At 39.1% G+C, this 26,633-nt stretch overlaps 1 protein-coding gene across 1 annotated transcript in view; it reads left to right on the plus strand.

Moving 5' to 3' along the window:
• Positions 1-983: 983 nt before the first annotated feature.
• The window catches only part of KLHL4 (kelch like family member 4), a 37,656-nt gene continuing 12,006 nt past the window's right edge, over positions 984-26,633 (plus strand). Inside the window, exons 1-7 of the mRNA XM_026794274.2 lie at positions 984-1,158; positions 1,797-2,214; positions 19,758-19,928; positions 20,805-20,941; positions 21,725-21,921; positions 24,759-24,971; positions 25,999-26,185. Coding sequence (XP_026650075.2) covers positions 1,131-1,158; positions 1,797-2,214; positions 19,758-19,928; positions 20,805-20,941; positions 21,725-21,921; positions 24,759-24,971; positions 25,999-26,185 — 1,351 coding nt within the window. The 5' untranslated portion in view covers positions 984-1,130. The remainder of the gene's footprint in view (positions 1,159-1,796; positions 2,215-19,757; positions 19,929-20,804; positions 20,942-21,724; positions 21,922-24,758; positions 24,972-25,998; positions 26,186-26,633) is intronic.

Here is a 26,633-nt window from a genome sequence, read left to right on the forward strand (position 1 = left end):
ATAAGTTTTCTAGCTTCTCTCTATTCCTAGAACATCTCAAAGGAAATCTTGTTAATGTACATTTAATTGCAACAGCTCAGCCTCAGTGTTCTCTATAGCAACAAATATGCATTGGCTACGTCTGTCAAACCTTCCCTCAGCTCCTTCCTTTCTGCCTTTTATGGCCAAGCCTTTCACACAGGTTTTCTTTTGTGCAAAGCCTTTCCCTCTATGGATCTAGATAGGAAAAGAGCTTTCAATTATTTGGATGAGTTCTTCACTCATCCTGTAATTTCTCTCACGTGCATCCAGCCCATGATGCTGCACATCCTTTGCTTGAATACCACGAATAGGACAGGAGCAGCAGAGCCCAGCACAAAAATTGCAAATTCCTTAGTCCTATCCTCTCATTTTGTTTTTTATTCTATAGGTTTTTTAAAACTCTACTTCACATTTCCTCGCTTGTACTATATGAAGTCCAAAAGAATAAAGAGCAGATTTTATTTGAATGTTCGATGTCCGATCATAGAATTTTGGCAAAAAAAAAGAATAGCTCACAGAAAAAACAGAGGAAAATGAAATTAATGTCAGGAGATCTGAGAGGAGAGGTGTGTTAGAGAGGGGACCTCTCTGAATTGTGCTCTACTGACTTTGTGTTACAGTTTCACTATTTCTGCACCCTGCCTACAGTTGGATAGACCATCAGTAGCCAACCCGGGAGAATATAACATTAAAAAACATCCAGTCCATTCATTTCTTTTCAATTTGCACAAAAAACATTCTGTGTACACTATTTCAAACCACACAGGGGACAGTTCTCACAGCCCTGCCTGGTAACCAAGGGATGGGAATGAAAACCTCTCCCCTGTTAAATTTGCTGAAAACGCGTTACAGCGCACGCTACTGAAAGAAAGAAAAGAAAGGTGTTTTCAAAAAAAAACCCACGAGTGTTTCACTGTCCGTGAGAAATCAACAGCAGGATGGGAAAGGCTGTTTACACAGGCACTCAGCCAGGAAACTGTGCTTGCCACAGATCCAGTCATTCAGGGAGCACATCTCCGATTTTCCTGAGCTCCCTCCCTCTCCTCTCCTGGCCCTGCAATTCTATGGAGAAACCCATCGGTAGGTGAGAAAACAGCCAGTCCTGCAGCATGCATCCAAAGGCTGCCTCTCCTTTAGGTAAGTGCTACCACACCGAGGCCATTTGTAGGAATTTTACACATCCAGACAAACAAACGCAATCCCTTAAGGAGCCGCGGGAGAGTTCCCAGCGAATCGCCACCAAAAACCCGCCTGGAAGCATTCTCTGTAAATCCGCCGTGAAAAGCAGCACTGCTAATTAGCAGGCTGGATGGAGAACGCCCTGAGATAGACAGAAAGTGTTGTCACTCTATTTGTGCGTGCTCCCCTGCATCTTAAGGCGCAGCTCGGGCTCCCTGAGGATCATGTGAGGCTGGGTTATATATGGGGAGCCGCGCTGTGGAGCTGCGAGTGTGTAAGCCTGGCAGCTGGGGAGTGTTATGGTCGCTGCTTTCCTGTGCTAAGCTGATTTACTTGTTTAAGGTCTGACCTCATCATCCTGTCAGTATGGATTCCCACCTATACAGCTAACAGCAGCTCGGCATCGCTCGCCGTGCATTCATCACGAGAGAGGCACAGAGCTGCCCGTGTTTGTTCTGCTGCTGCCTTTCCTTGAGAAGAGGAGTTGAAACAGAAGAGATAACAAAGAATCCATTTCCTTCCTGAAAGAATAGGCTTTTGTCTTTTTTTTTTTTTTTTTTTTTTTTTTTTTCCTCTCTGGAAAAAAACCATGTCAGTGTCCGGGAAGAAGGAGTTTGACGTGAAGCAGATCCTGAGGCTCCGCTGGAGGTGGTTCAGCCACCCCTCGCAGGGCTCCGCCGGCTCCGGGGGCTGCCACCAGCAGGAAGGCTTCGAGCACAGGGGCACCCCGGTGCAGAGCAGGCTGAAGAGCCACTCTCGGGACAGGAATGGGCTGAAGAAGAACAGCAGCCCCGTGCACCACAACATCCTGGCCCCCGTGCCCGGCCCCACGCCGGGGCACCACCGCTCCATCCACAGCTGGCACCAGCACAGCCTCATCGAGCAGCTGCGCTCCAGCGAGGACAGCAGCAAAAACAGCGGCACCCAGGAAAACTCCGGCAAAGAGGAGTCAAGTAAAACCACGCAGGAGCTGCAGATGATCACAGAACAAAATGCAGATGAATCTGCAGAGAGGTAGGAGTTTTGAAGTGTGCGCTTGGAAAGGCAGACTTGCTTCCGAGTTATTCCCTAAAAGTGTCTTTGTTTTCAGCCAGAGTTCCTTAGTGCATTCATCTCACTCTGTGTCTGTGCACACCCACACTCAGAGAGAAGGAGCACTTCTGCATCAGAAAAATGAACAGAAACATTGTCATGAAATTGTGATCTTTGCTTAAGGTACATCCTTCCATAACTCTTCCATATGCATACAACCTGCCAGTTTGTCAAATTTGCTCCATCAACATTCCCAGCATATCAATTTCTTCTCTTGATTTATGTGTGAGTGCAATGAAAAAAAGGAGCCTCCTGACATCCTGTCCTCATTCTGACTTTATCAATGGGTGCAACTTTGACAAATGGGAGCTGCTGGAGGTGCATGGGCTCTGTGGTTGCCATTGATCTCTCAGATTTCTCACTGATTTTCTTTTACTGTCTTCCTGGCAAGTAAAATTAACCTTGAACCTAGTGGAAAGGAAGCATCATTCTTTGCTTTTTTAAAGGTTTGCTTGAAATCCCAGTACTTTCACAGCTTATTTAGTAGGCTAAGACAAATCTTTTCTGCAAGGTCAGGAGAAAAAAACATCACAGCTATGAGAGCTTAGAGGTGTAAGCATAAAGGAAGAGCTATTTTTAAGTTGTGAATAACAAAGAATACAATGTCAATACCACTTAATTAATTAAGTTTTTTTATGTTTTCTTTTTCAAAACTCATGTCAGTATTTTTAGATTATCCAGCAACATTTTTGTAACAATCATATCATAAATGTTTGACTTGAGTCCTTTCCCCACCTTGGAGTCAAGTCAAACATTTTTGATATGATTGTTTGCACTGTTTGATGAGATTGCTATCAGTCTTTGGACATAATTTAAATGTATTGCATTGCATTTAGATACAAATTTATCTCACTTGAAGTTACAGTTCTCTCAGTAAAAACCAAGCTGACAGCTTGCATATTTTTAGCAGTTATTATTTCTCAAGTTGTGCATCTGCTGTGGGGAACATCTGCAGATGGAACAGCAAAAACTGCATTCCAAAATGTCACTTGGAAACCAGTCCCAGTAGTCAGTAGGTACCAGATAAAATCATGACAGAATAAAAGCCCTGAGGAAGGGCTGTGGGAGCTCTGAGTGTTTCCAGGGGGGCTGGTTTGGAATGGGGAAACAGCAAACCCTTAGTACAACATTTCAAATGATAGCACAAATTTCCTGAAATTAAAAAAGAGGTGGTTTTAGACACACCTTAGAAGGAAAATTGATTTAATTTGAAGAAAATAAGGAACACTTGTTCATCCAAATAAGATTCTACACCATGTGAAGAAGGAGGTAAAAAACCCCTGATCAGTTCAGTTTGGGAGGTAATAAACCACTGCCTTCTAAAATAAGATGTGACATTTTCTCCAGCTATATATAAAGTTTCTGCTAAGACCTCCTGAAGTTTTGTACCTTCATATCCATTCCAATTTCAGTTCTGCTCTTGAGCTGTTTGAAGTTGCAGCTTTTAGGATAGTTTTGGACCTGCATATATCATATATTGTTGTAGTCAAATTAGTGGGTTTCTTTAGGACTTCAGTAAAAGCCATCATTGCATGTTGAAGATTAAAATCTCTTTTAACATACATCTTAAAAAGCTGAATTGGTAATCAATTGCTTATAAAGTGATTCATGGCTATGAGTTTCTCTATAATTAAAATTTATTTCAAGAAAATAAAACTGACCAAGAAGGACAACATAGCTCAAATTTCTTAAATATGTATCAACAGAAATCATTAGGTAAAGCTCTGTTCCCCTCCCCTGCAGCATCCAGCACAGGCCACACATTAATTAATACATTAATTGTTTGGGTAGAAGAGAAGAAATAAGGAGAAGCAGCCTTATACCTACAATTAACTAAATCTAGAATGTAGATATCATGAATATCTTCATTCTAGATGAATGTATTTTCATCTCTTCAAAACAATGTCTCATCTTTGAAATGGTGCCTTTACATCGTTCCAGGTCCCCTTTTCCTTTAGAAGTTCCAGATAGTCCCAATCAATGGTAATTAATGGGCTCTGCTGGTGATTGACACACAAAAATCAGGTTTTTGCAGGATCCCCTGAGCCCACACACTGCCAGAGCCACCACAGCAGGAGCTGTGCAGGTATTTCAAATATCAATTGATCAAATTTCACACCCACACCTGAGGACACCAAAGACAAATTCACCTTTTAGATCACCAAAGCTCTGTACCTTCAAAGCAGCTCTCTCTCCCACCAGTGGATTTTCCTCTGCCTGGAGAAATCCCATTTTTAGGTGGATCTAAAGCAGGACTCTGGTGAATGTCACATGGAAATCCAAAATAGTAAAAAAGGGGAGAGAATCTGACCAATACCTCAACCCTTAGCAGAATATGAAAGCAGTTTCTACTTAGAGTTAAATGCTTCCCATGGAAAACTTTGGAAATGCAAAAAAGAATATTCTGAATTTCTTGAGAAAAATTTGAGCTTTCTTTCTCTCAAAGCTCAGGACTGAATGCTGGACAGAGAGCACCCTGGGGTTTGATGAAATAAGGGTTGTTACTGAGGAGGAAAGTCAAATAATAAAGTACCAAACACAGTGATCAATACTCTTATTTCTGCTTTCTTAAACCCATTTTGGCATTCCTGTCCCCAGATTAAATAGTGCTAGACTTAAAGAAACCCCTCCGGTCTATGGGCTTGCTCCTGAATATCCCATGATATGAATATCCCATGATAAGTGACAAAATAAATGAGGCTCAAGTGATTAAAACTCATTAGTTTTGTCCTAATCATAACCAGATAATGTGTGGTCAACCAACACATTTTGGGCCATAAATAAATGGTTTATTGGCACAAGGGTAAGGAAAGTTTCTCAGCATCCTGGGGACTGCCTGGCCCAGTGCTGCTCAACCAGGAGCACCTGAAATGATGGGCCTTGACCTGCTCTGAGATCCTTATGGGAGTTACATCTGTAGTTTGGCAAAAAGATAAACAGCGGACAACCTTAATTTACTGACTCATCTGATTCTCACCAATCTGCTCCTTGAATGAGAACTGGGACCTCTGCCTGGGTGAAAAGAGAGAAATCAGCTAAAGTCTGCACAGCCACCAAGTTATTTCATTTGTAGAGTGCCTTTCCCAGTGCAGCATTTTCTGATGTTACTGGGGTGATAACCCTGTGCAACATGACCATGCCAAGGAAGGGAAAACACCTGCAGGGATTTCAGGTTTGGCTTAAAGAGGAGCTGCAGTGAGTGAGGTGTGTCAGAGCCCATGGGGAATCACCTGTGGCTGGTTCAGCAGGCAGGGCTGGGGGAAATGAGCACTTGAGCTACTCGGGACATCTCTGATTGATCCTGCTGGAACCTTGTGAGGTTCAGGCTCCCCTGCCAGGGGGAACAGGAAATATTTTCATTCCTTTCAAGGAAAGTGGTGTGGCAGTGATGCAGACACAGCAGCACACACTGGGAGGATTTGTTGTTAGATCCTGACAGTCAACAGAAGCTTTGTGTGCTCCCCATGGACATCTGTGTGCACACACAGACTGACAAGGCACTGAAATCTCAAAAAGAGAATAATTTTTATATTAAATGACTTCAATTACTTATCTTAATAATTTTTAGGCTTACAGATATTGACTTCTCCATGAGAGCCCTGTGCCCAGCATTTATTAACATCACGCCACATTACCACATCCCTTCCTGCGTGCCTGCCAGGTTTGTGATTCCACAAGTGTGCTATTGCAGACCTCGTGTGCTGCTTAAGTGTTTCATAGTTGCCCAAAGGCAATTGGATTTCAATAGTAAATGGAGCATCCATTCACCATTTTTCTCTTCTGCATCTTTTTTTCTAATTATGTGGCTGAAAAATTGCTGACAAACTCTGGCTTGGGACAAATTTTAGGACAAATGTTGTCTAATTTCCCACATGAGACAAAATATATTTCTAATTAATTCTAATAGTATCTTTTGATGTTGTAATCCAAACAGTCATTACTGATGCACATGGAAACAGATACTTGGGAGGTGCCTCCTCCCAAAGGCAATCCTGTTCTGTGGGGGCTATTTTTGATGTACAGCTATTTTGATAGTTCATCTCAAGGCTTGAAAATTCATGCTTTTTAGTTCTGGTAGACATATGGAAATAACTATGAGATTATTTTCTTCACTGTCTCTGGCACACACACAAACACACACACATGTACATGACTATTTCAGAATATTTCCCCTGTCTGAGGGTTTTCCCTTGAATTCTGCTTTTACCTCCAGTAGCAGATGACAGCCTTGGCTCCCACTCCAGTGTGAAATAAAGAAAAACAGGTGATAATTTTCCTGGTGAAAATGGAAGATATGAGTTATCCTGTGAAGCCGCTGGTCAAACCAGACTGAGAGAGCTTTTGGCACTGTGAGTGGAGTTCTGGGTACCCAAATAAACAGTGGAGCACAGGAATGGCTGATAATGCATCCCAAGGCAGCAGTGAAAGGGAGGACTGAGGTGTGCCCTGGGCAGAGAAGGTGATAAAGGATAAACATCCCCACATTGCTTCCCTGTCATGGTAAGAATTCAGTTCCATGAACAATCTCTGATGCCCAAGGTAAAGTTTAGAAATGAAAATTCCACATCTCACATCATGGCAGTCCTTATTTCTTAAAACAGAACTCCTCCAATTTTGTTTTCACTGAAACTAAAGCATTTTGAAAAAACTTTCAAAAAAATTTAAGTTTAACAAGTAAGTATTTTAGAAGCTTGATAAAGAATGCTGGACATGTAGTCAGACTGCATTTCAAGTCAGAAAGCTGGACCAACTAGGTTTAGGTGCTTCCTTGCTTGTCTACAGTACAAATTAAGCTCATTAATGCCTTGGTCTTTCCCCATGAGTGCATATATATATATATATATATATATATATATATATATATATATATATATATATATATATATATATATATATATATTTTTTTTTTTTTTAGTATATTTATATATACCTACCTATATACATATATATATACACACACACTCATTGTATAATATACATATTGTTTTCCTTATTCTTCTTATTGCCACACTTTCCTTGTTGACACCCTTTGCTTATGGCTTATGTTTGACAATTGCTGCAGGTCTGAAGAGCTGCAGTTTGTGCAGTCTGGTCCCAGAACGCCTCCCTACAGCTCTGATATTCCATTGCCTGTGCCCAGAGCTCTGTCTGCACTCAGTGGGCAGAGCTGGATGTGCTCCTGTTGGATCTGGCAGTCCTAGGGGAGAGCTGGATTCCTTCTGTGTCATCCTGACTCAAATCTGCTGGAATGTCCTCAGAAGTTGTTTTTCCCTTATCACCAATGTGGTGCTGCTGCTCGTGCCGGCCTTGTGATTCATGTGGAGCTCCTGCCTCTGTGCCAGGGGCCTGTTCCCAAACCATCTGTACATTTTTGCAGTTATTTGTTCCCAAAAGCAGCCCTTTGCACAAATAAATTCCATCTTGTGTTTATCAGATAATGTCTCCAACTGGCTCAGCTGAGATTCAGTTCTGATTTTATAACCCTGATTTAGTGATTTAATATTGAGTTCTGATCCAATTCCCCACCATACACGAAGCTCTTCGCAGCTTGAGCTCCAATTGTAATACATAATATCAAAGATTTCATTTTTCAATTAATTTAGAAAATTTATGAGAAGATATAGAGGAGCTTCAGTGCTAAGTTCCTTAGGAACCCAGTATAATTTATCTTCCTATTTGTCAGTGATAATTTAATGCCATTGATAATTTAGAGCCATTTGCCATTGATAATTTAATGGCATGATTTCAAACCAGTTTCACCCTTGTTCCAAAATGGGTAACTCCAGACAGTCCTGGAGGCTGAACTTTGCACTATCTGATATAACCCACTGAAAAATAATACTCTTAAGTTCAAGGTATACATGACAACTATTTCTTCTCTGTTCTCCATAATTTCTAGTAAAAGCTGTTAATGAGGCACTTCAGTTTACTTTGACATGTTATTCTTGGCAAATTCTTGTTGACTTAAGTTATGTTTCTAAGTGCTTAGAAAGAATAATTATATGGATTTTACACTGTATAACTTGGCAAGAAGTAGCAACAAGGAAAAGAAATTATGTTTGTGTCTTGTGGAGAATTTTCCAGTTTCCATAGCATTTATAACACTTTCATATCAATTCCAGCAGTGTGTTTTAAAAAGATGATTTTCTGCAAGCCTGCAATGGACAAACAAAATGCTCCCTTGTTACCTCAAGGACAAGCAAAAACTAATTTTCTTCTAACAATGATCTTTAGCTAAAGGTCAAAATATGAGTGGAAACTGGATTGTTTAAGATGTTTGTGGCTGATTTTAGAGGGGTCAGGAGGGACATCATTTTATGGAAATTCACTCACAACTGGTTGAAAGAGGGTAGCTGGGGGTAACCAAGAAAATTTGATATCTAATGTTTGCTAAGTGTGGAAAATCTATAAAGTTATAGTAAGTGGTATCTGATGCAGGATTAAAATCTAAGAGGAAAATCACCTTTTTATGTTTTTCCCAGCAGCTGATAATTCACAAAGAGGACCAGGCCTTTTGAGGCCAAGAGCAAATGCACTGAACAGTGACCAATGAATTAATTCTGACTAAACCAATGCTGTGACCTCATACAAAAGCTCTTGGTACAGAAATTAGAATCACAATGTCTCAAAGGCATCCCTGGGATGTATTCCTGCTCTCACCTTCTATTATGACATCTTCTGAAGAAAGCAAAAAAATGGGGTATTGAAGTGGGTTGAAACAGCTATTAAAGATGAAAGGAATGAGAAGAATTGTATTTTGAATTTAATTTTATGTTCACCCTGTGGAAGGACTGGATATTTATTCAAAAATATTATTTTTTTTTCATAGCTAGATAAATAGACTCATAGGAGAATTTAAGCTGAAAAGGAGCCATGGATGTCATCAAGTCTAACCCTGTCTACCCACCAAGAAGTCTATAATGAGAAATAATCTGATTTACTAGAAAACACACACTATTTTACAGGCCTACATTTAACAAGCCTAGCTTTCAAAGATGAATTATTACTGGCAAGGGAAAAAAATGCCATTTAATAGTAATTTAACAATCTAGGACAATTCCCGTCATTTCAAAACAATTTTTTTTATGATTCAATTATCTTCTCATTTTCACTCCACAGAGCTTGCTCTCAGCAAAGACAGCTGTTAAATGACTTTTTAAAGAGTTATTACTGTTCTTAAAATCACTTCTTAATGTCTCCAGAAAAAGTTAAGGAGATGATTAAACACATGTGCCCAATGCAGAGCAGTTTTTACAGACCCACTGAGATTTTGCAACTGAAAGATCAACAAGAAATGAAATGGTTGGTGAAACATTCTGGGAAAAGCAGGAGAGGGTTTCAAAGTTAGAGCCAGACAGAAAGAAACTATTTATTTTCACCCTTGGTTTGTGGCTGAATTGTTTCCTTTGGAATATTGCACTGAGGAAAATACTAAAATCCTACACATTTAAAAAATAAAGGGATTTATTTGCTGTAATCAAGCAGCTAAATTTGCCCAACTAAACTAGACCTGTTTGGTTTAGCTCCTTTCATTCTGCTGGAATAAAATAATTCCCTAATGTATTTAGAGACTGATTATACCAGGCAATTAAATAACACTGGCTTACTTGTGCACCTGTTGGTGTGCAGGGTGAAAGAATTAAAAATGAAGCTGAAGTACTGTGGAGATTCACAGAAAGAGCTGAAATACAGGATATAAACATAAAGAAAATAATCTCTAAAACAAAGTTTTAACCAAATTTAACCTCTGTGACATCAGATCCCCCCCAGTGACTCCATCAACACAAACTGGAAATTCCCACCCTGCTGGGGCAGCAAATCTGCTCCAGACCAACCCCTTCCCTCCTTTTCCAAATGATCAACAGTAAAACCTCAATTCAAACCAAATTAAACCAGCTAGAACAAGACCAGAGATCCTGGCTCTTCACAAAAATTCTGCCCATCCAAGAATTCTTAGCTTGAAACACCTTTGATTTCAGGGTAGTAGTTGTTTCCATCCTATGGGACAGGTCAGGATATTTCACTAAAACCTGTCTGCTGCTCCCAGGGAACAAAAGGAGAACTAGAAGTGTTTATAGGAACATCCTGCCTTCATTTCAGGTTTAATATTTATTATATTAATATTTATATTAATATAGTAATATTTATTATATTAATATTTATAATATTGATATATTAATATTTAAATTTATCTAAATAAATGCAGTTTCAAAGTGTTTTGTCAGGACATAGGCACTGTATTCTCATGCTGCTTTACAGGATAAAAAGTTCATCACATTCTCCACTAAAACACATTTAGGCCAAAGAAACATTTTTATAGGAAAGGAAAGCAATGGCTGATACCTGGCCCTTCCTTCAGTTTTGTTGTACATATTTTGAAAACCTTGGGACAAGAATCTAAATTTTTTACCTGGATATTAACATTTGATTTAATCAAATTCAAGTGTTCTCAGCCTAAATTTTTAGCCTCATGACCAGGATCTGAAAATCAAGATATGGTTTATGTCTCAGATTTGTTGCCTGCTTCTTTTATTATCTCAGAGCAAATACCTCAGGCTCTTGGTATCACAGTTCCCTCATGTAAAAGAGCATTTTCCTGGGGATACCACAGGAACTGAGCAGGCTTTTCAAACATCCAGATTTGCTGCACACAGCTTTGCAAAGCAAATGGAATTCATGTACACTATGAGAGATCCATTATATTTCAGAGTTGCACAGATTATCTTCTCATTGTACTGACATCACAGAAGTCAAAGCCTGCTGGGAATTCCCATTATAAAAATATTAGAAACCAATATATTCCAATAAAATGTTTTGAACAGCAAACAAAGGCAACACATTTGAGAAAGTGGACAGCCACCCTCTGCCATGCTTCAGTTTACCTGATAAGTCACAAGTTAAGAGGAAAGGAGACCTTCTGACAAGAAATGAGCATTTCCAAACCCTGTTCATTTTAACAGAAGTTGGGAAAATGAAGAACCTTTTTGAACAGGGCAAATATACCTTGATTTAAATGGAAACTGTGAGCAAACCACTAAGAAATCCTAGGAGTTGGAGAAAAGCTATTTTAAGCTATTACATATGGTTTGAGTTGCTAGGGAAACCTCTTTTGCAGTGTTCATTTAGCACAGATGCTCAGGAAAGCTCTGTCTCCATGTCAGAGCATTTCAGAACCTTGCAGGATGGGAGGACTTCATTTGTTTTATTCACTTAAAGGATTCCCAATTTTCTGCTAAAAAAAGAGATGCAGAGTGGCTTGGTGGGACAAAATGCCAATGAAGTTCCTTGGGAGGAAGCTCCCATGGGATGCCCCCAAATGTGCCTCTCCCTTCCTCTCTCAAACAGAGCCCACTTACTCCTCAGCTGCTTAAAGTTTCTTTAAAATTTTTCAATAAAAGGGAATCCAAACCTGACTTTAACACAATTTAAAAAGTAATAAATTCAGGACTGGAAGGACAATATTTTATGAATAAATGCAATAAAACCGCTGTGTTATTATTTGTATAACCACATTACAATGGAAATTTGCCTCTCTCCAGCCTAGTGATTACTACTGGCACTCTGGGGAAAAAAACCCTGTAATAATAATAATAACAATATAAGCAATATTTTTCACAGTTCATATCAATTACACTCTTTTAGCTTTTCTTTGTTTTTCTTTTGGTTTCATGTGCTACATTTATTTAGATTTCATATTTTTATTCAGATTCAATTACAGTGAGTGAGGCTGACACAAACCTTGGCTTGTTGGAGCAAGTTATCACTATTATCTGTCCAGATAAATGCCAAGTCACTAATGGCCTTGAGAGAACAGCTTTTATTAAGCCAGGTTGTCAGAAATACTGGTAAATACACCTGAGAGTGTCAAATTAAAGCAGCCCTAATGTTCTGTCTGTAAAGATTGTAAAGACAATTCTCTCTCTGTCTAACAAAGGTGCTGTGGGCTCACCCACAGAGATTTCCTCACTAAGGAATTCCTGTAAGGTGCTGCCTCAACTCCCTTCTTTTCTGAGCTAGCACAGGAGATGTTCAGTGGATATTATTTCTGACATTGGCAATGATAAAATAATAATAAATGCTAAAATATTTCTCAGGTGTTAAAAAGTGCAAGTCAGTGAGCAAAGGTAAGAGCAGGAGCTAACGCACAATAGTCTGCATAATTCCTGTAAGGTGCTGCCTCAACTCCCTTCTTTTCTGAGCTAGCACAGGAGATGTTCAGTGGATATTATTTCTGACATTGGCAATGATAAAATAATAATAAATGCTAAAATATTTCTCAGGTGTTAAAAAGTGCAAGTCAGTGAGCAAAGGTAAGAGCAGGAGCTAACGCACAATAGTCTGCATAATTTATAACATTCAAAATTCCCGCCAGTAAACATGGAAAGGCATTCACAACATGCTGGTTTGCTTGTGCTGACTTGAAAGAAAATGCCCTCAATTGAGCCAGAAATGAATACAGCATGCTAATTTATTTGAATTTCTTTCCAGACCCAGGTTTGAGTTATATTTTCTGACACAGAAGCTCAGAAGATAACAACTGGCTTTGGAGAGTACTTTGGTATCAGCATATCTGTACCCAGGGACACACAGAAATATTTGGCTTTAACACAGGGAAACTCTCTCAGGGTGTAATTGCACAATTAAGAGAAGGAGAGAATTGATCACAGATAAAGTTAGGTGGCTTACAAAACCTTCAAACAGAATAGAAAACTTCACTCTACTTCTCATCTCTGATTTCTACCTGTGAGGCTGCCCAGACCTTTAACACATCCTATTTCCCTCATTTCTAATAAATTTGTGATTATGACAGGGCTAAATAGGTTAAAAATCACTTTTTTTCTCCCCAGTGCAGTAGTGTCTAGCTTTGAATGAGGTATCCAGCAGATCAGCTGAATCAGGTCAGGAGATATTTTGGAACAAGCCTGGAGACTTTTACGTGACTGGGGGTGTCTCATACAGCAAAATGAAATTTGAAGTGGTGCCTTCATCTAGGGGATCGTGTTTCACTTGAAGGGGAAAGCGTGATAAGTCTTGTTATTTGTTAGCGAGGATCCAGCTAAATGCAGGAAAGGAAAAATGTAAAAAATGAAATGGTCATGAGAAGCCCAAGAATGGCGTGACTTTTCCTTTGACGAAAAACAAAAAAGAGGTGAGAAGCACGTATGAAGGCATGAGTGGTTTGAGGTTTAATAAACCGAGAGATCTGCAGAAATCTCCCAGCAGGGTCCATCCCTGATGAGCTGCGAGGCTCAGGTTGGCAGGGGCAGGGATAATTGCGACTGGGACTGTTGCTCTCTGCCTTTCAAAGCTCTGCTCACTGCGGGCACAACCACTTCACATTTCTTTTTTTCTTGTACTTGGATCTCCCTTTGCTCCTCTCTGCTCCACTTTTCCCAATATCAGTCAAAAGGGACAGAATAAAGCTGGGTCTTCTTCCCCTTCCCATCAGGATTCTTTCTGAGAAGTGCTTAATGAAGGAACAAACTGGAGTTAATTAGCTTCATCTGGCAATAGCTTGGCTTTGAGTGAAAGCCAGTTCCTCTTGCCATTGGCCTGTATTTTGTTTTCTATGTCCTCTAAAGAAAAATGCCACGGGCTGAGATCCAGCATTAAGCCATTATTTTTCATTTTGTGCATTCTGACAGCTCAGAATCATGCTGTATCATGCCTTCTGGTCATATAATTTTTGTTCTTTAGAAAGATTATCACTTGTTCCCAGGAAGTTGAGCAGGAAATACTCAACCTCAATGAGTTTCTCCTTCACTTTTAATTTCCCTCCAACACAATCACGTACTACAAATGTGAGTTTGGAATTCATGCTTTGCAGTGACCACCTGGCATTACCAGAACAAAGGACAATTTTAAGATAATAATATATAAAATACTCCTATCCTTTTACCTGAAAGGTTTCACTCAGTTACTCTTTATTTTATAATGTAAATGAAATGAACTGTATTAATTCTCCTGGAGGATAATGTTCTTGAATGGTGATTTAAACTGGCATTAATTGAAATGATTTCACTTCACCCCTGAATATGGAAACATTTCTATTAAATAAAACAGGCTGTGCAGGCAGGGTTCTCTCCAGGCTGATTGGATATTGCTATAGCTCCAATTTCTATGCCACAATAATAAGGGTTTTTAAGTAATTTTTAGAACGTTCATAGCAAAGTTTTATGTTCAGATTAGTTCTGTACCAGGATGAGAACCATTAGAGACTCCTTTCTATGTACGTAGGATTATTCAATTTCTCAATTATCTGCATAAAACAACGAGCATAAAACCCTTCTGTAGACATGAGATCTTTCAACAGTGGAAAAAGTATATCAACAATCAAGAGATTTCACACACTAATCTGCAGAGACTGGAAAATAACTTTGTAATTCCTCTGTTAAAAATAATAAATATACAATTTCCAAAGGGAAGCACCTTCCTGAGGAGATGTTTGGACTGACTCATCTTTGTACCTCCAAATCAGAGTGGCCACAGCCGAGAGAAGGCACAGAGGGCTCAGGGCTCTGCAGTTTGGGTGCAGCTCCCATTTCCCACTGGAATTACCCCAACAAATCCCTGATTTCTATTCCTGGGGGCATTCAAAATATCCTAACCCAAATTCATCCTGCTATGAATCATGCTGACATCTGTCTGTATATCATCATGTCTGGGGGAAGAACAAAACTCAAACGAGCTAAAAGTGGTTTGCAGTTCATGAAATGCACATTTACACTTCTAATCCCAAATGGGAAAAGTTATTTTAACTAACCCTGACTGAGACAAGTGGACAGTTTGTGCTAGCCTTGGCAATAAAAATTGCTAAAACCAGGCATTTCAAGAGCTCCAAACTCTAAAGGAATTGTCAGAGCTTTCAGTTTAGTTGGGAAGTCAGGATTTTCTCTGTTAACTGAAAAAAATATAGATCTGAATTTTTTATTTCTTCATTTGCTACATCATTTTCTATCATTATTAAAACCTCACAATAATGTTATTGACCTCAGCAGTCATCAACAATTTCCCATACTCTTTTAGGACAAATCTTTTCACCCATACCCTAAAAACCACAATAAAGAATAAAAAATGAAGATGACTCCAGCAGAAATTTCAAGCCAGGGGCTGGGACAGTTACTGATGTGCTAAAATCGTTTCAGCATCAATTAATACACTAATACAACTTTATCATTATTTTATCTGTGTTCAGAAACGGCTTCTAAATTTTTCTCTCTTATTTTCTAACGGAAATATTTTAATTTCTCAGCCAGCTGCTGGGGTTTAGCTGTGATAGATGCTGGGATTTTTGCAGGAAAAGAGTTTTTCTCAGCAGCCAGAGGGGCAGAGCAGGGTGGGGCTGGCTGGGGAAAGGGGCTGAGCTGCACTTTTAAATAAGCAATAAATAAAAAGAGAGAAAAGAAAAATGATGATCTGCACTGGAAATATTTCTGCACAAACCAGCTGAACTGGTGGGGTTGCAGTTTTGCCTGGGCACAGCTCCAGCACATCCCACTGAGCTGGAGCCCCTGAAATCCAGAATCTGGGACTGGTGGGGTTTGCAGAGCACAGGGAGGACCCCCCAAACCCAAACCTATAAATGACACCAACAATGAACTTGATTAAACTGAATTTCTCCAATATCACAGCATCTCAAACAGGCACATTCAACAAACACCCGGGAAGTGGTCGCCATAAAAATGTAAATAATAACCTCAAAAATGTAAATAATAGCCTCATCTACACCAACAAAATTAAAATACTCAAATAAATCATCTTGTTTTCATGCAATATTGTGCTTCTAAGCTTCGTCATCATCAGGTTTGCTTCTTGGTTTTGGCCACACTGAATGAGGTTTAATAAAACACTGAATTTTAAAAACGATATGGCAAATAAATGGCATTTATGTGTTATTGCATTCTAATTAAATAATGAGGAAATCTGGATTTATCCTTTGTATACTGATTAATGAAGAGTGCTCTGCTGATTACTGTGAAGAGTTCTCCATTATGACAGAAAATTAATTTAACATAATTCAGAAATTTAAAGAATTGTAGGCCTGGAATGAATCACAAAACTCATGCCATCAAATCTGATTACAGAAAAGATGAAATTGTACCTCCACACACCATTTTTGAGTCCTGGGTTTCTTAGGATTGAGAAAAATCTTGCTGTTACCTGTCATTTCCTCCCCTGCGTTTCACTCAGGTAATTATTTGAACAGAAGTGTGAGCAGCTCTTTGAAAAATAAAAAATTCCCCAAAGTTTAGTGAGAAAAGGGCAAAGATGCCTCTCTGAATTTAGATTCTGTTCCCTCTCTGAATTTAAATTCTGTTCCCAAAAAAGTTTTTTCTTGCTATGACAATAGCAAGGAAAAAACCCATACAATATACTATAATTACCCATAATAATAATTAAATATTAACAAAAATTAAACTCTCTTTCTAGCACATGATTTTCTGTAATAAAATCATGGAGCAGAATCAGGAGCAGGATTTGCCTGGAATTCTCTCAGCACCTTTCTGCCTTTGGAACTGAATCCCTGGCAGATTTCAAGCGTGGCTAAACCAGTTATTCCCACCTCTTGTATTTATTTCACTCAGAACCTGCCATCCCAGCTCAGTTCTGAAAATGTCACGTGAAATAGTGTCAGAAGTCATCCAGAAGGCGAGATGACTTCTGACAATTCATGTTTTTCTCCCAGTAAGCTTTGGTACCTTGGAAAAAAAAGAATGAAATACAATTTTCTGACATGATTCATTGTGACCAGCCATGCTGGCTGGTGTTTATGTCCTTCCTGTCATCCAGACACTTAATGCTTTTTGATTATTTCTTCAAGTTTTCAGTATATGTTTTCTGTTTCAAAATTCCATGTTTCTTTTAAAATGGACCATATTTTGAGTATCCTTCACAAATCCTTACAGGAAAACTCTGGAATGATTTCATTCGGTTCTCTACCTGAAATGAAATTCATACAACTCAGTGAGTTCAGTATAATTTAAATATAGATTTATTTCTCCAGGCTAATCCACGTTTTAAGGCTTTATTAAGAATGCTAATTACAGCTCCTCATGCCAGTGAGCACCAGCACAAAGATAATGTGAAACAATTTGAGTTCCTGATTCTTCAGACCAAACCATTGATATTTTTCCTCCCTTTTGGAAACTTTCATTCCTGAATACTCAGCTTTTGTTTGCCCAAACCTGGGCACATTTTATAGGAATAAATCTTTATCTGTGCTGCACCCTCAGCATCCTCCGCCAGAATCCCACACCAGACTCCAGGGGCTTTTCCTGACTCCTTCCTTGAGGATATTTTGATCTCTGACTTTAATTCATCATTACCCAGCTCTACACTCTGAAGGTCAATATTTGAGTCTGACAGTCCTACACTAAGGAAAATATAGAAATATTTATCTTTGAATTTAATTTTTCCCCTCCATTATATATCTACCATTTCAAATCAGCTGCTGAAGAGAAACCAGAAATGATATTATTAATTTTAATGGAGAACTTGCTTTTGATTCCAGTATTTTTCAGTCTCTGAAGACCTTTGCCTTTGAAATAATTAATTATATTAGTGGTATTTATGGTGTAGTTAAATGTGACTCCAATAAACTTCTGAAAAAAATACCCATGACTAAATGAAATAATTAGACTTTCCCTCCCTTGGAAATGATTCTCTAACCACAAATAAAAACATGCCATGGGGAATTATTTATTTTCCCCAACAGTACTATCTATTTACAATTGGGATGACTGAGAATTATTTGAATTTTTTTCTGCAAACATCAAGGCTAAGTGCAATGTACTGAGACACAACGCTTAGAATGCATCTATTGAATCTGAAAAAAATAATTTTTTCAAAAAATAATTTTCTGAAAAACATTAAAGGATGCTTAAGAGGTAAATAACAAAACATTCCAGAGTATGAATTTGGCACCCAGCAGCTGATACAAAACTAATGAGCATATAATCCAATTTTGCAGCTTTGTCATTGCCTAGGAAGCATTGAAAGAAAACAAATAAGAAAGTGGAGTCATTAAACACACTGAGACAAATTCATTTTTGGAAGTCAAAAATGACAAAGGAAATATATTAGAGGTGAACTTGGTTTTCCCATTTTTCTTTAAAACTAAACTAAGCCCAGCTAAAATGGATTTGAAGTTGTAATAAAGACAGAAACATTTTGCAAAGGGGATGGAAAACTGCTGTGTCTCAATTCAATATTACATTATAATTTGGTTTTTAATTATTTCCCTTGACTTCTATGGGGTATATAATGAGGTATGAACTTTGAAAATGAATGATCTAACATCTCTATTTTCTGATACTACCAATTCAACCCGACTTACCCTTTTTTATTTCTCTGTTTTCTGAACTAGATGTTAAATTGTGGATGTAATCCAATATTCTGCTAAATTTGATATGCTAATTTTGTGAAGAGACCTTATCTCTCCTAATCATTTATGAATTTGCATTAACAATATCAAAGACAACCAGGAAATTTAGTCAACAGCTGTCATTATTTCCCAGTTGGGCTTGGAAATTTAAAAAAACAGGTGCTATAAATTCTAAAAAAGTATGCTATTAAACTGAGAAAATGTTTTTCTAAATAATTAGCTAAAGTAGTGTTAAATATTGCAGCATTTTCAAGCTATGTGATCTAAATTTATATAAAAAAATGCATTATTATTTACTAGAAAAAGATTAATAGAAAAATAAAGATTTTTCTAAGGAATTGTCAGGAAGGTGTTTCAATCTACATCAAAATCCATATTTACAGGCTGTAAGGAATGATGTTTTGAAAAAACAATGTGGGTTGTCTATAATTGTGAAAGCTAACAGAATTGAGGAGTGGGAGGAATTTATTTATATTGTACATTTCTGTGAAAGGCAGAGAAATTAATTTGTCTCCACTATTTGCATTCAGATTCTAAAGGCCATGTACAGGTTCCATGAGCTTTTAACTTGGAAATTTCTTTAGAATTATATGATGCTCATTAAATTGTCCTACAATTCATTACTGTTGACTCAAGTAATTTAATGGCCAAAGTAAGAAGAGATCAGAAATAACACCTAAAGATGTAATATCCAATATTTCATGCCAAGAGGTATTTTAGCTGTCAGGATCACAGGAAAACAGGATTTTTTGTTTTTAAGGATTCTGTTTGTGAGTGCTCAGGAGGCTGCATTTACCATGTCAGGGCTGTGCAATCCACTCACAACTGATGGAAGCAGACAAATTCTACACACCCTACTACTAGGGGGAAGCATCTCCTACTACACACTGAAATAAAGTACAGTGAACTTTATGTGCAGATTTATGAATAAAAACTTCCAGACAGCAAAGAGAAAAAGTGGGAAGAAGCCATGGTATTGTGGGACTGCTAAAAATTTCTGTGCTGCCTTTTGAATAAATTCAACATCAGCGTTTATAACGGATTTCTAACGCTGTGTTGATGCCTGCCTCTGTCCTGGCAGGCTGTCCACCACCAGCAGCTCTCTGGGGATGGGCACCAATGGCTCCGATGAGTTTTTCCAGTCCTCGAACCACGCAGAGCAAACGTTCCGCAAGATGGAGAGTTACCTGCAGCAGCAGCAGCTCTGCGACGTGCTCCTCATCGCCGGGGACCAAAGGATCCCAGCACACAGGTGCGGCCCCCAGGGCCCTTCCTGCCCCTCATTCCCAAAAAAGCTGCCTCAATTTATGAATAGTTGGTTGTGAATGGAGAGTTACTCTGATTAGTACTCCGGCTAATCGCCATTCATATCTATTATTTTGAACACAATGAAATCCAAATGCAAACTGCCGGCACTGTCCACCCTCTCTTCTTGGTGCTGTCAAACCACAGCAAGATCAGCGAAGAAAATCTGCCCAGATAAGCACTCTGGGAGAAAATTAGATTACTAATTACTCTTTTAACTTCACTCCTCACTGCTGCAAGATTTGTCTCCTATGCTAATCGTTTCCATTGTGCACACAGTTCATAACATAATAAAGCTGGATTTTCTGCCTGGTACTGAGATGATGAGGTAATTTGCTGTCCTGCTGATGCCTTGTGAAGGCTGTGCTAGAACAGAGGCTAGATGGAGTTACAGAATAAAGCAGGGATTTATTAGGAAGCCTCAATGGATCCACCTTGGGCAGCACAGGAGCTCAGCCGGGCCTGCACCCAAGATGAACCAAAACGTCCCAAAATGCACAACTGCTCACGGGGTCTGACACATTTATAAGTTCTGGTCCATTTGCATATTGGAGTTAATAGTGCAATTATAGTTTTAGGTTATGATTCCCCATACTTGTTTTTCTCTCTCCAGCCCACGGTGTTTGTGCTCCTGGGCTGAGATTGGGATCATTTGTCCTTGGTGCCCAGCTGGAGCAGGAATTGTTTTGTCTCCCTGCTCTGTGCACAGAGCTCACCATCCCCTGATATAAAGCCCAGAAATACACACTAAAGCAGCACAGAATGAGAAAAATATAAATTATAAAACCTTGAGGCATCTCTGCTAACCCTGCCTCCCCTGCAGGCTGGTGCTCAGTGCAGTCTCTGATTACTTTGCTGCCATGTTCACCAACGACGTGAGGGAAGCGAAGCAGGAGGAGATCAAGATGGAGGGAGTGGATCCTGAGGCGCTGAGGGCTCTGGTGCGCTACGCCTACACAGGTAACCCTGCCCCAGAGCTGCTCCCAGAAATTTATTTATAGTTTTGTTCATTAATATATGAATTTTCATGCCAAAGTTCCATTTATAGAAATTTATACATATTTTTGTTCATACTATATGAATTTTCGTACTAAAGTTCTGCTTGTAGAAATGTATATATATTTTTTTTCATTAATATATGAATCTTCATACTAAAGTTCTGCTTATGCAAATTTATACATATTTTTGTGCATTAATATATGAATTTTCATATTAAAGTTCTGTTATAGAAATTTTTTATATATTTTTGTTCATTAATATATGAATTTCATACTAAAGTTCTACTTATAGAAATTTATACATATTTTTGTTGTTATTATATGAATTTTCATACTAAAGTTCTGTTTAAAGCTCCATTCATACTCAAGGTTGGAAGGGAGTTTAAACACTCTTCTCCAATCCCCACACCTTCCACAATATCAGGTTACTCAGAGCCCTGTTTTGGGGGAAGTTTTTTCCCCAGTCACAATTTTCTTTTTGTTTCTTTTTCCCAACCCAGATCAGATCTAAAGCTGCTAAAGTTCCAATAAAAATGTCCAAATCATTGTATTCAAAATACACCAAATCCTGTGAGTCAAAATATCTGTTTAAAGAATCCTTCAGCAAGAAAGGAAAAGCAGGACATCTCAGAGAAAAGCCAAAGAGTGACAAGGTTTTAAATAATGAGAATACAAGGGAAATGACTTAAAACTTTGTTTTTTTGTTTTTTTGGTTTTTTTTTTGTCCTAAATGAAAACTGCCCAGGTATCCTCGAGCTAAAAGAAGACACCATAGAGAGCTTGCTGGCTGCTGCGTGCCTCCTGCAGCTCTCCCAGGTCATCGAGGTGTGCTGCAATTTCCTCATGAAGCAGCTGCACCCCTCCAACTGCCTGGGCATCCGCTCCTTTGGGGACGCCCAGGGCTGCACCGAGCTCCTCAAGGTGGCCCACACCTACACCATGGTAAGGTGAACAGCTGGCAGCTTTGCAGTCACACTTACATACAGAAACACTCACTTCTGCTGTTCCCCACCTCAGAGTTTGGCCCTGTAGAAGGGCAGCCGCAGTGAATTTAAATTTGCAGTACAAGTGGTACCCGCTCCTGCCAAAAAATGTAATAGGGCCTTAACACAGCTCATGTCTAGGGACAGACAGCAATGGGCCATGCTCAGGTCTTTGATTCCACACAAAGAAAATTCTAAAGCTGCTTTTAAGGTGAGATACTCATAAATAGAGTCAAAATAAAGAATGTATTGGGAAGATTTGGAATGCTAAAAAAGAAGCACGTCCCTGACTGGAGCATAATCCTCCTCTGGCTCAAAGCAAGAAATGAATATTCAGAGCATGGGAAAGAGAGAAGTGAGATAACTTGCTATGAAACCAAATTGAGGGATAAATATTCAGGGCAACAAGATGTGCTATCACAGCTTCAAACACACAAAAAGAATGGCAACTGCTACAGCTAAATAGATATAAAAAGAACGACTTGTTGGGAGACCCATGGCAGCTTTCTGCTTGGAATATCAGGGGAGGATGTCAGAACCAGTTTAGAGGCTTCAAAATGCTGAGAACACTCCAGCAGGGATTGTTCCTGTCCACCAGCTGAAGGAGGCAAGAGTGGATGAGCAGATCCAGGGCACTGCTTGTGCTCCTCCCTGTCCCAGCAAAGAATTCTCTGTTTAGCAGCAATTGCACCCCCTTCAAGTTTCCAAGTTTGGAACGGGGCATTTAAGATCGAGGTTTGCTCAGCCTGTATAAAACACTGCTGACCTTGCTGCTCCAAACCTTCTTGTATTCATCCAAAATCAGGAAATCCCCCTCTGCTGTTGCCTCTTTCCTCCCACCAGCGTGAGAACGTGGGGTTAAAATTGTGGTTCAGATTTCTGCAAAACTGAAATAAAATCATGGGGTTGGATTTATGATTTTATGACAGTAAGAGATGTTGAGACAGTAAAAAACAATGGGATTATGACAATAATTTTTGTTTATAGCTTTTTTAACCATTTAAATTCTCCAGTCTTTCCCAGGAATTAAACTTTTATTATTTTTTGAAACAATGTGTAAAAAATGTGAGAGTTGAGTCATTAAGAACTTCCTAAAATGAAGGATAATGATGACTCTGTGACACTCAGCAGCACTGGGTATAAGTTTTATATTATTTTCCTTGAAAACAACTTCTAGAACCATCTCCTATTCTGGCATGTAACAGATTGAAAATGCTGCCATGAAACAGAACCTGGACCACAAACCCACTCACCACGTTTGCTACTGACAGCTTAGAAAGAGGAGAGGAAAACTGCACCTTTGAAATAAAAATCTGTCTCAAACCCTTGCAGAGCCATTACAAAAAGCCTTTAGAGAGCAGGAGATGATCACAATGCATAAACACATAAACATTGTGGAGGGGGATAAGTAAAACACTCAGGTTTGTTTAGTGTTGGTGAAAATGCGGAATTAGGGGAAAAGCTAGAAAATTGTCCTGTAAATACAGAGCCCATTCAATTTTCAGATGTGCTGTAAACACCAGATCCATTCAATAAAACCAGACACAATGGGGACCTTCCCCTGCAATGTTTTGGCCACAGAGGCAGAGCATTAACAATTTCCTGCCTGGTATCTTTTCGTGCAGATAGAGCTCGTTCTGATAAACAACTTGGGCTATATTTGTAACTAGAAGTGGACTGGCCTTCCTGTCCCTGTTTCTGAATGTCACAAATTGAAGCAGGATATGCATAACAGACCAAAGTTGACATCTCCTTTAATCACTGATACTTCTGAATTTGCATCCTGGCTACACTTGGAAAGAGTTGCAGAAAGTGAAGAAACTGTTGAAAACAAAAAATAAAATATCAGTTACTAAATTTCTTCAACTGCCCTATTTCAGTCTGGTTCCTAAAGAGGATATATTAATTCTAGGTAGAGAAATAGAAATTCTATTTCAAATGCAGCCATGAATTCCTACATGCATCTCTTTGCAAGTAACATAACACCCTCTCTCTTCACCAATTTTTTTTTTCCTTTGGAATTTGATAGGGAATGAGATAATACATATATTTATATCCTATCTATTGATATCAACTCTGATATTCTTGTAACTGAGATGTAAAACATTTTTTAATGAAAAATGTGACAGACTCTAGGTATTTAAGAAACTTCTGGAGTTGGGGAGTTTGATCACAGCAGTAGCTAAAAGGCTGAGGAGCCTTCATTGGGATTTATCCAACTTTGTATTGCCCAAACAGTGCTATTAGAAAAGTGAGCTGAATTTCCTTTGCTGAATTTTCTTGCCCTAAGAGCACGGTCACACAGCCAACAGCTGGCACAGCTTGCTGCAAAAAGATTGGAGGATTTTGGTTTTTTTGGCTCAAAACCTTTGAATCTGCAACAGAAGGGACACATTTTATTTGAGTGCCCACTTGGCAGTTCTAAAATGCACATTTTACCTTCAAATAGTATTTCTATCAAGCCACAGAGCTAAGATCACACTGATGAACAAAAGGGCCAGTGGAAAATCCCTAAGCCAGGACAGAGACATCTGCAGCACGGTGGTGTGAAAATGAGCATAATTCCTCAGTTCTGCAAGAGCAGGGCAGCAAAAAGCAACCAAAATGTCCCTTAAAAAAATCTACCAAAAAATCCCTACCTAAATCTCCCCTAAATGGTAGGAGGACATTTAGTGATCGCTAGAACTTCCACAGCATTTCCCTGAATGAAACATTCACAAACCCTCCATTATCTAAGAAAAAGCTACGTCTACCAGTGAAAATCACCAGTCCATTGAAATCTCCTTTTGTTTTTAGGAGCACTTCATAGAAGTAATAAAAAACCAGGAATTTCTTTTGCTCCCAGCTAATGAAATTGCCAAGCTCTTGTCTAGCGACGACATCAACGTGCCGGACGAGGAAGCAATTTTCCAGGCCCTGATGATGTGGGTGAGGCACGACCTGCAAACCCGCCAGCAGGAGCTGGGCATGCTCCTCTCCTACATCCGGCTGCCCCTGCTGCCCCCCCAGGTGGGAACACCGAGGGTTAACGGGGGGCTCTGCCCGCTGGAACGCCTGGATTGAGCATCCTGCAGGCAGAACTTGGTGGGAAGGTTCTGGTTGGGGCTGGAGATTGTCGGTGTTTTTCCACCCTTTTAATTTTTTTTTTTTATATCTTCATTTTTTTAAACACAGATGAAAATAAACCCCCCCCCAGTGCCAGTGTGATTACCAGGCCCAGAATTACCTCTAAAAAATGCCAGTCTATTCCAAAAGCCAAGTTCCAATGCTGGGTTGTAATAGCTCCCCTCTAACAGCACAGCAATTTAGATAACATGCAAAGATATTTCCTTAGATTTATCAAGCTGCAGGACAGATAAGCCACAATGCTTCTTTCTTTATTGCCATAAGAAGCAGGCAAATATTGAAGGGCCTAAATGAGTGCTGACAATTGTGAGCACTGACATTACTTGTCCTTTAATTCTGGAAGAGACAATTCATCCATCAAGCTCAGAGCTGGACGTTCTGTTTTACAGAAAGGTGACACTGCTGTGTCTGTGTCATAGAGGAATCTTTATATTTCCTCAAAATTTCATATAGAATATTGAGACTGTCAGTCAGGACTTTAGGAATCTGCATGACTGATGCTGCAAATATTCTGCCTTGTATAACATATAAAAGTACCATAAACACTTAATTTTAAATAGATTTAGTATCATATATTCACAGAGATGTCCAGTACTCTGTGCTAGATTTATTTGCTCACATAAGGAGTTTTGTAAAGACAGTGCAGCACTAAAAGTTTCTGATTTGAACCTTTTTTAAGAGTTAAAAGAAAGAGATAGGAAAAAATTAATCAAAGCCATCACACTCACAGACTTTTCCCCTCCACCTTTATATAGTTTTGCTTGCATTAAAGCAGAGTTCCCAGCAAAGCCCCAGTGAGCGGTGAGCTCAAAATGAGTATTTGTAGCTACAAATACTTCAATTATTCAAGTACATGCAATTTTAATGATTGAGCTGTATATCAAGATGTTTGTTTCCCCTCATTTCCTAGCTCCTGGCTGATCTAGAAAACAGCCCCATGTTTGCAGACGACCTTGAGTGCCAGAAGCTGCTCATGGAGGCCATGAAGTACCACCTGCTGCCCGAGAGACGCTCCATGATGCAGAGCCCTCGCACCAAGCCCAGGAAATCCACAGTGGGTGCCCTGTATGCTGTGGGAGGCATGGATGCCACTAAAGGTAAGCCCACAAATTAATTTGATCAGATTAACTCATTGCATTACAGACACCCAGGGAGTACATGACATTTAGTTAAATATTTCCCATAGGAATGTGTCAGTTTAGGGGTAAAAAAGAAGAAAAAGCAAATTACAGAACAGAATCCTATGTGCCAGCAGTGCTTTCTTCTTGCAAGAATCATATTTGTAAACAATACACTTATATTTAGGTGCAGAATAAAGAAGTTTGAGTAATGTGGTGATTTTTAAAATTAAACTTAGTATGAATTTTTGGGAAAAATAGTTGAATTTACAAATCAGAAGAAAAAGTAAATATTTAAAATGTATCAGGATTCTTTTAATATTGAACCTTGTGGTCTATATTCTGACAAAGTAAGAAAGCTTGGATTTCAGAGAAGCAGAAAAATAAAACCAAAAAGCATCACTGAACTAGAGAGAACTCCTACCTA

The sequence above is a fragment of the Zonotrichia albicollis genome, chromosome 14 (assembly GCF_047830755.1).
Source record: "Zonotrichia albicollis isolate bZonAlb1 chromosome 14, bZonAlb1.hap1, whole genome shotgun sequence".
NCBI classification, from domain to species: Eukaryota; Metazoa; Chordata; class Aves; order Passeriformes; family Passerellidae; genus Zonotrichia; species Zonotrichia albicollis.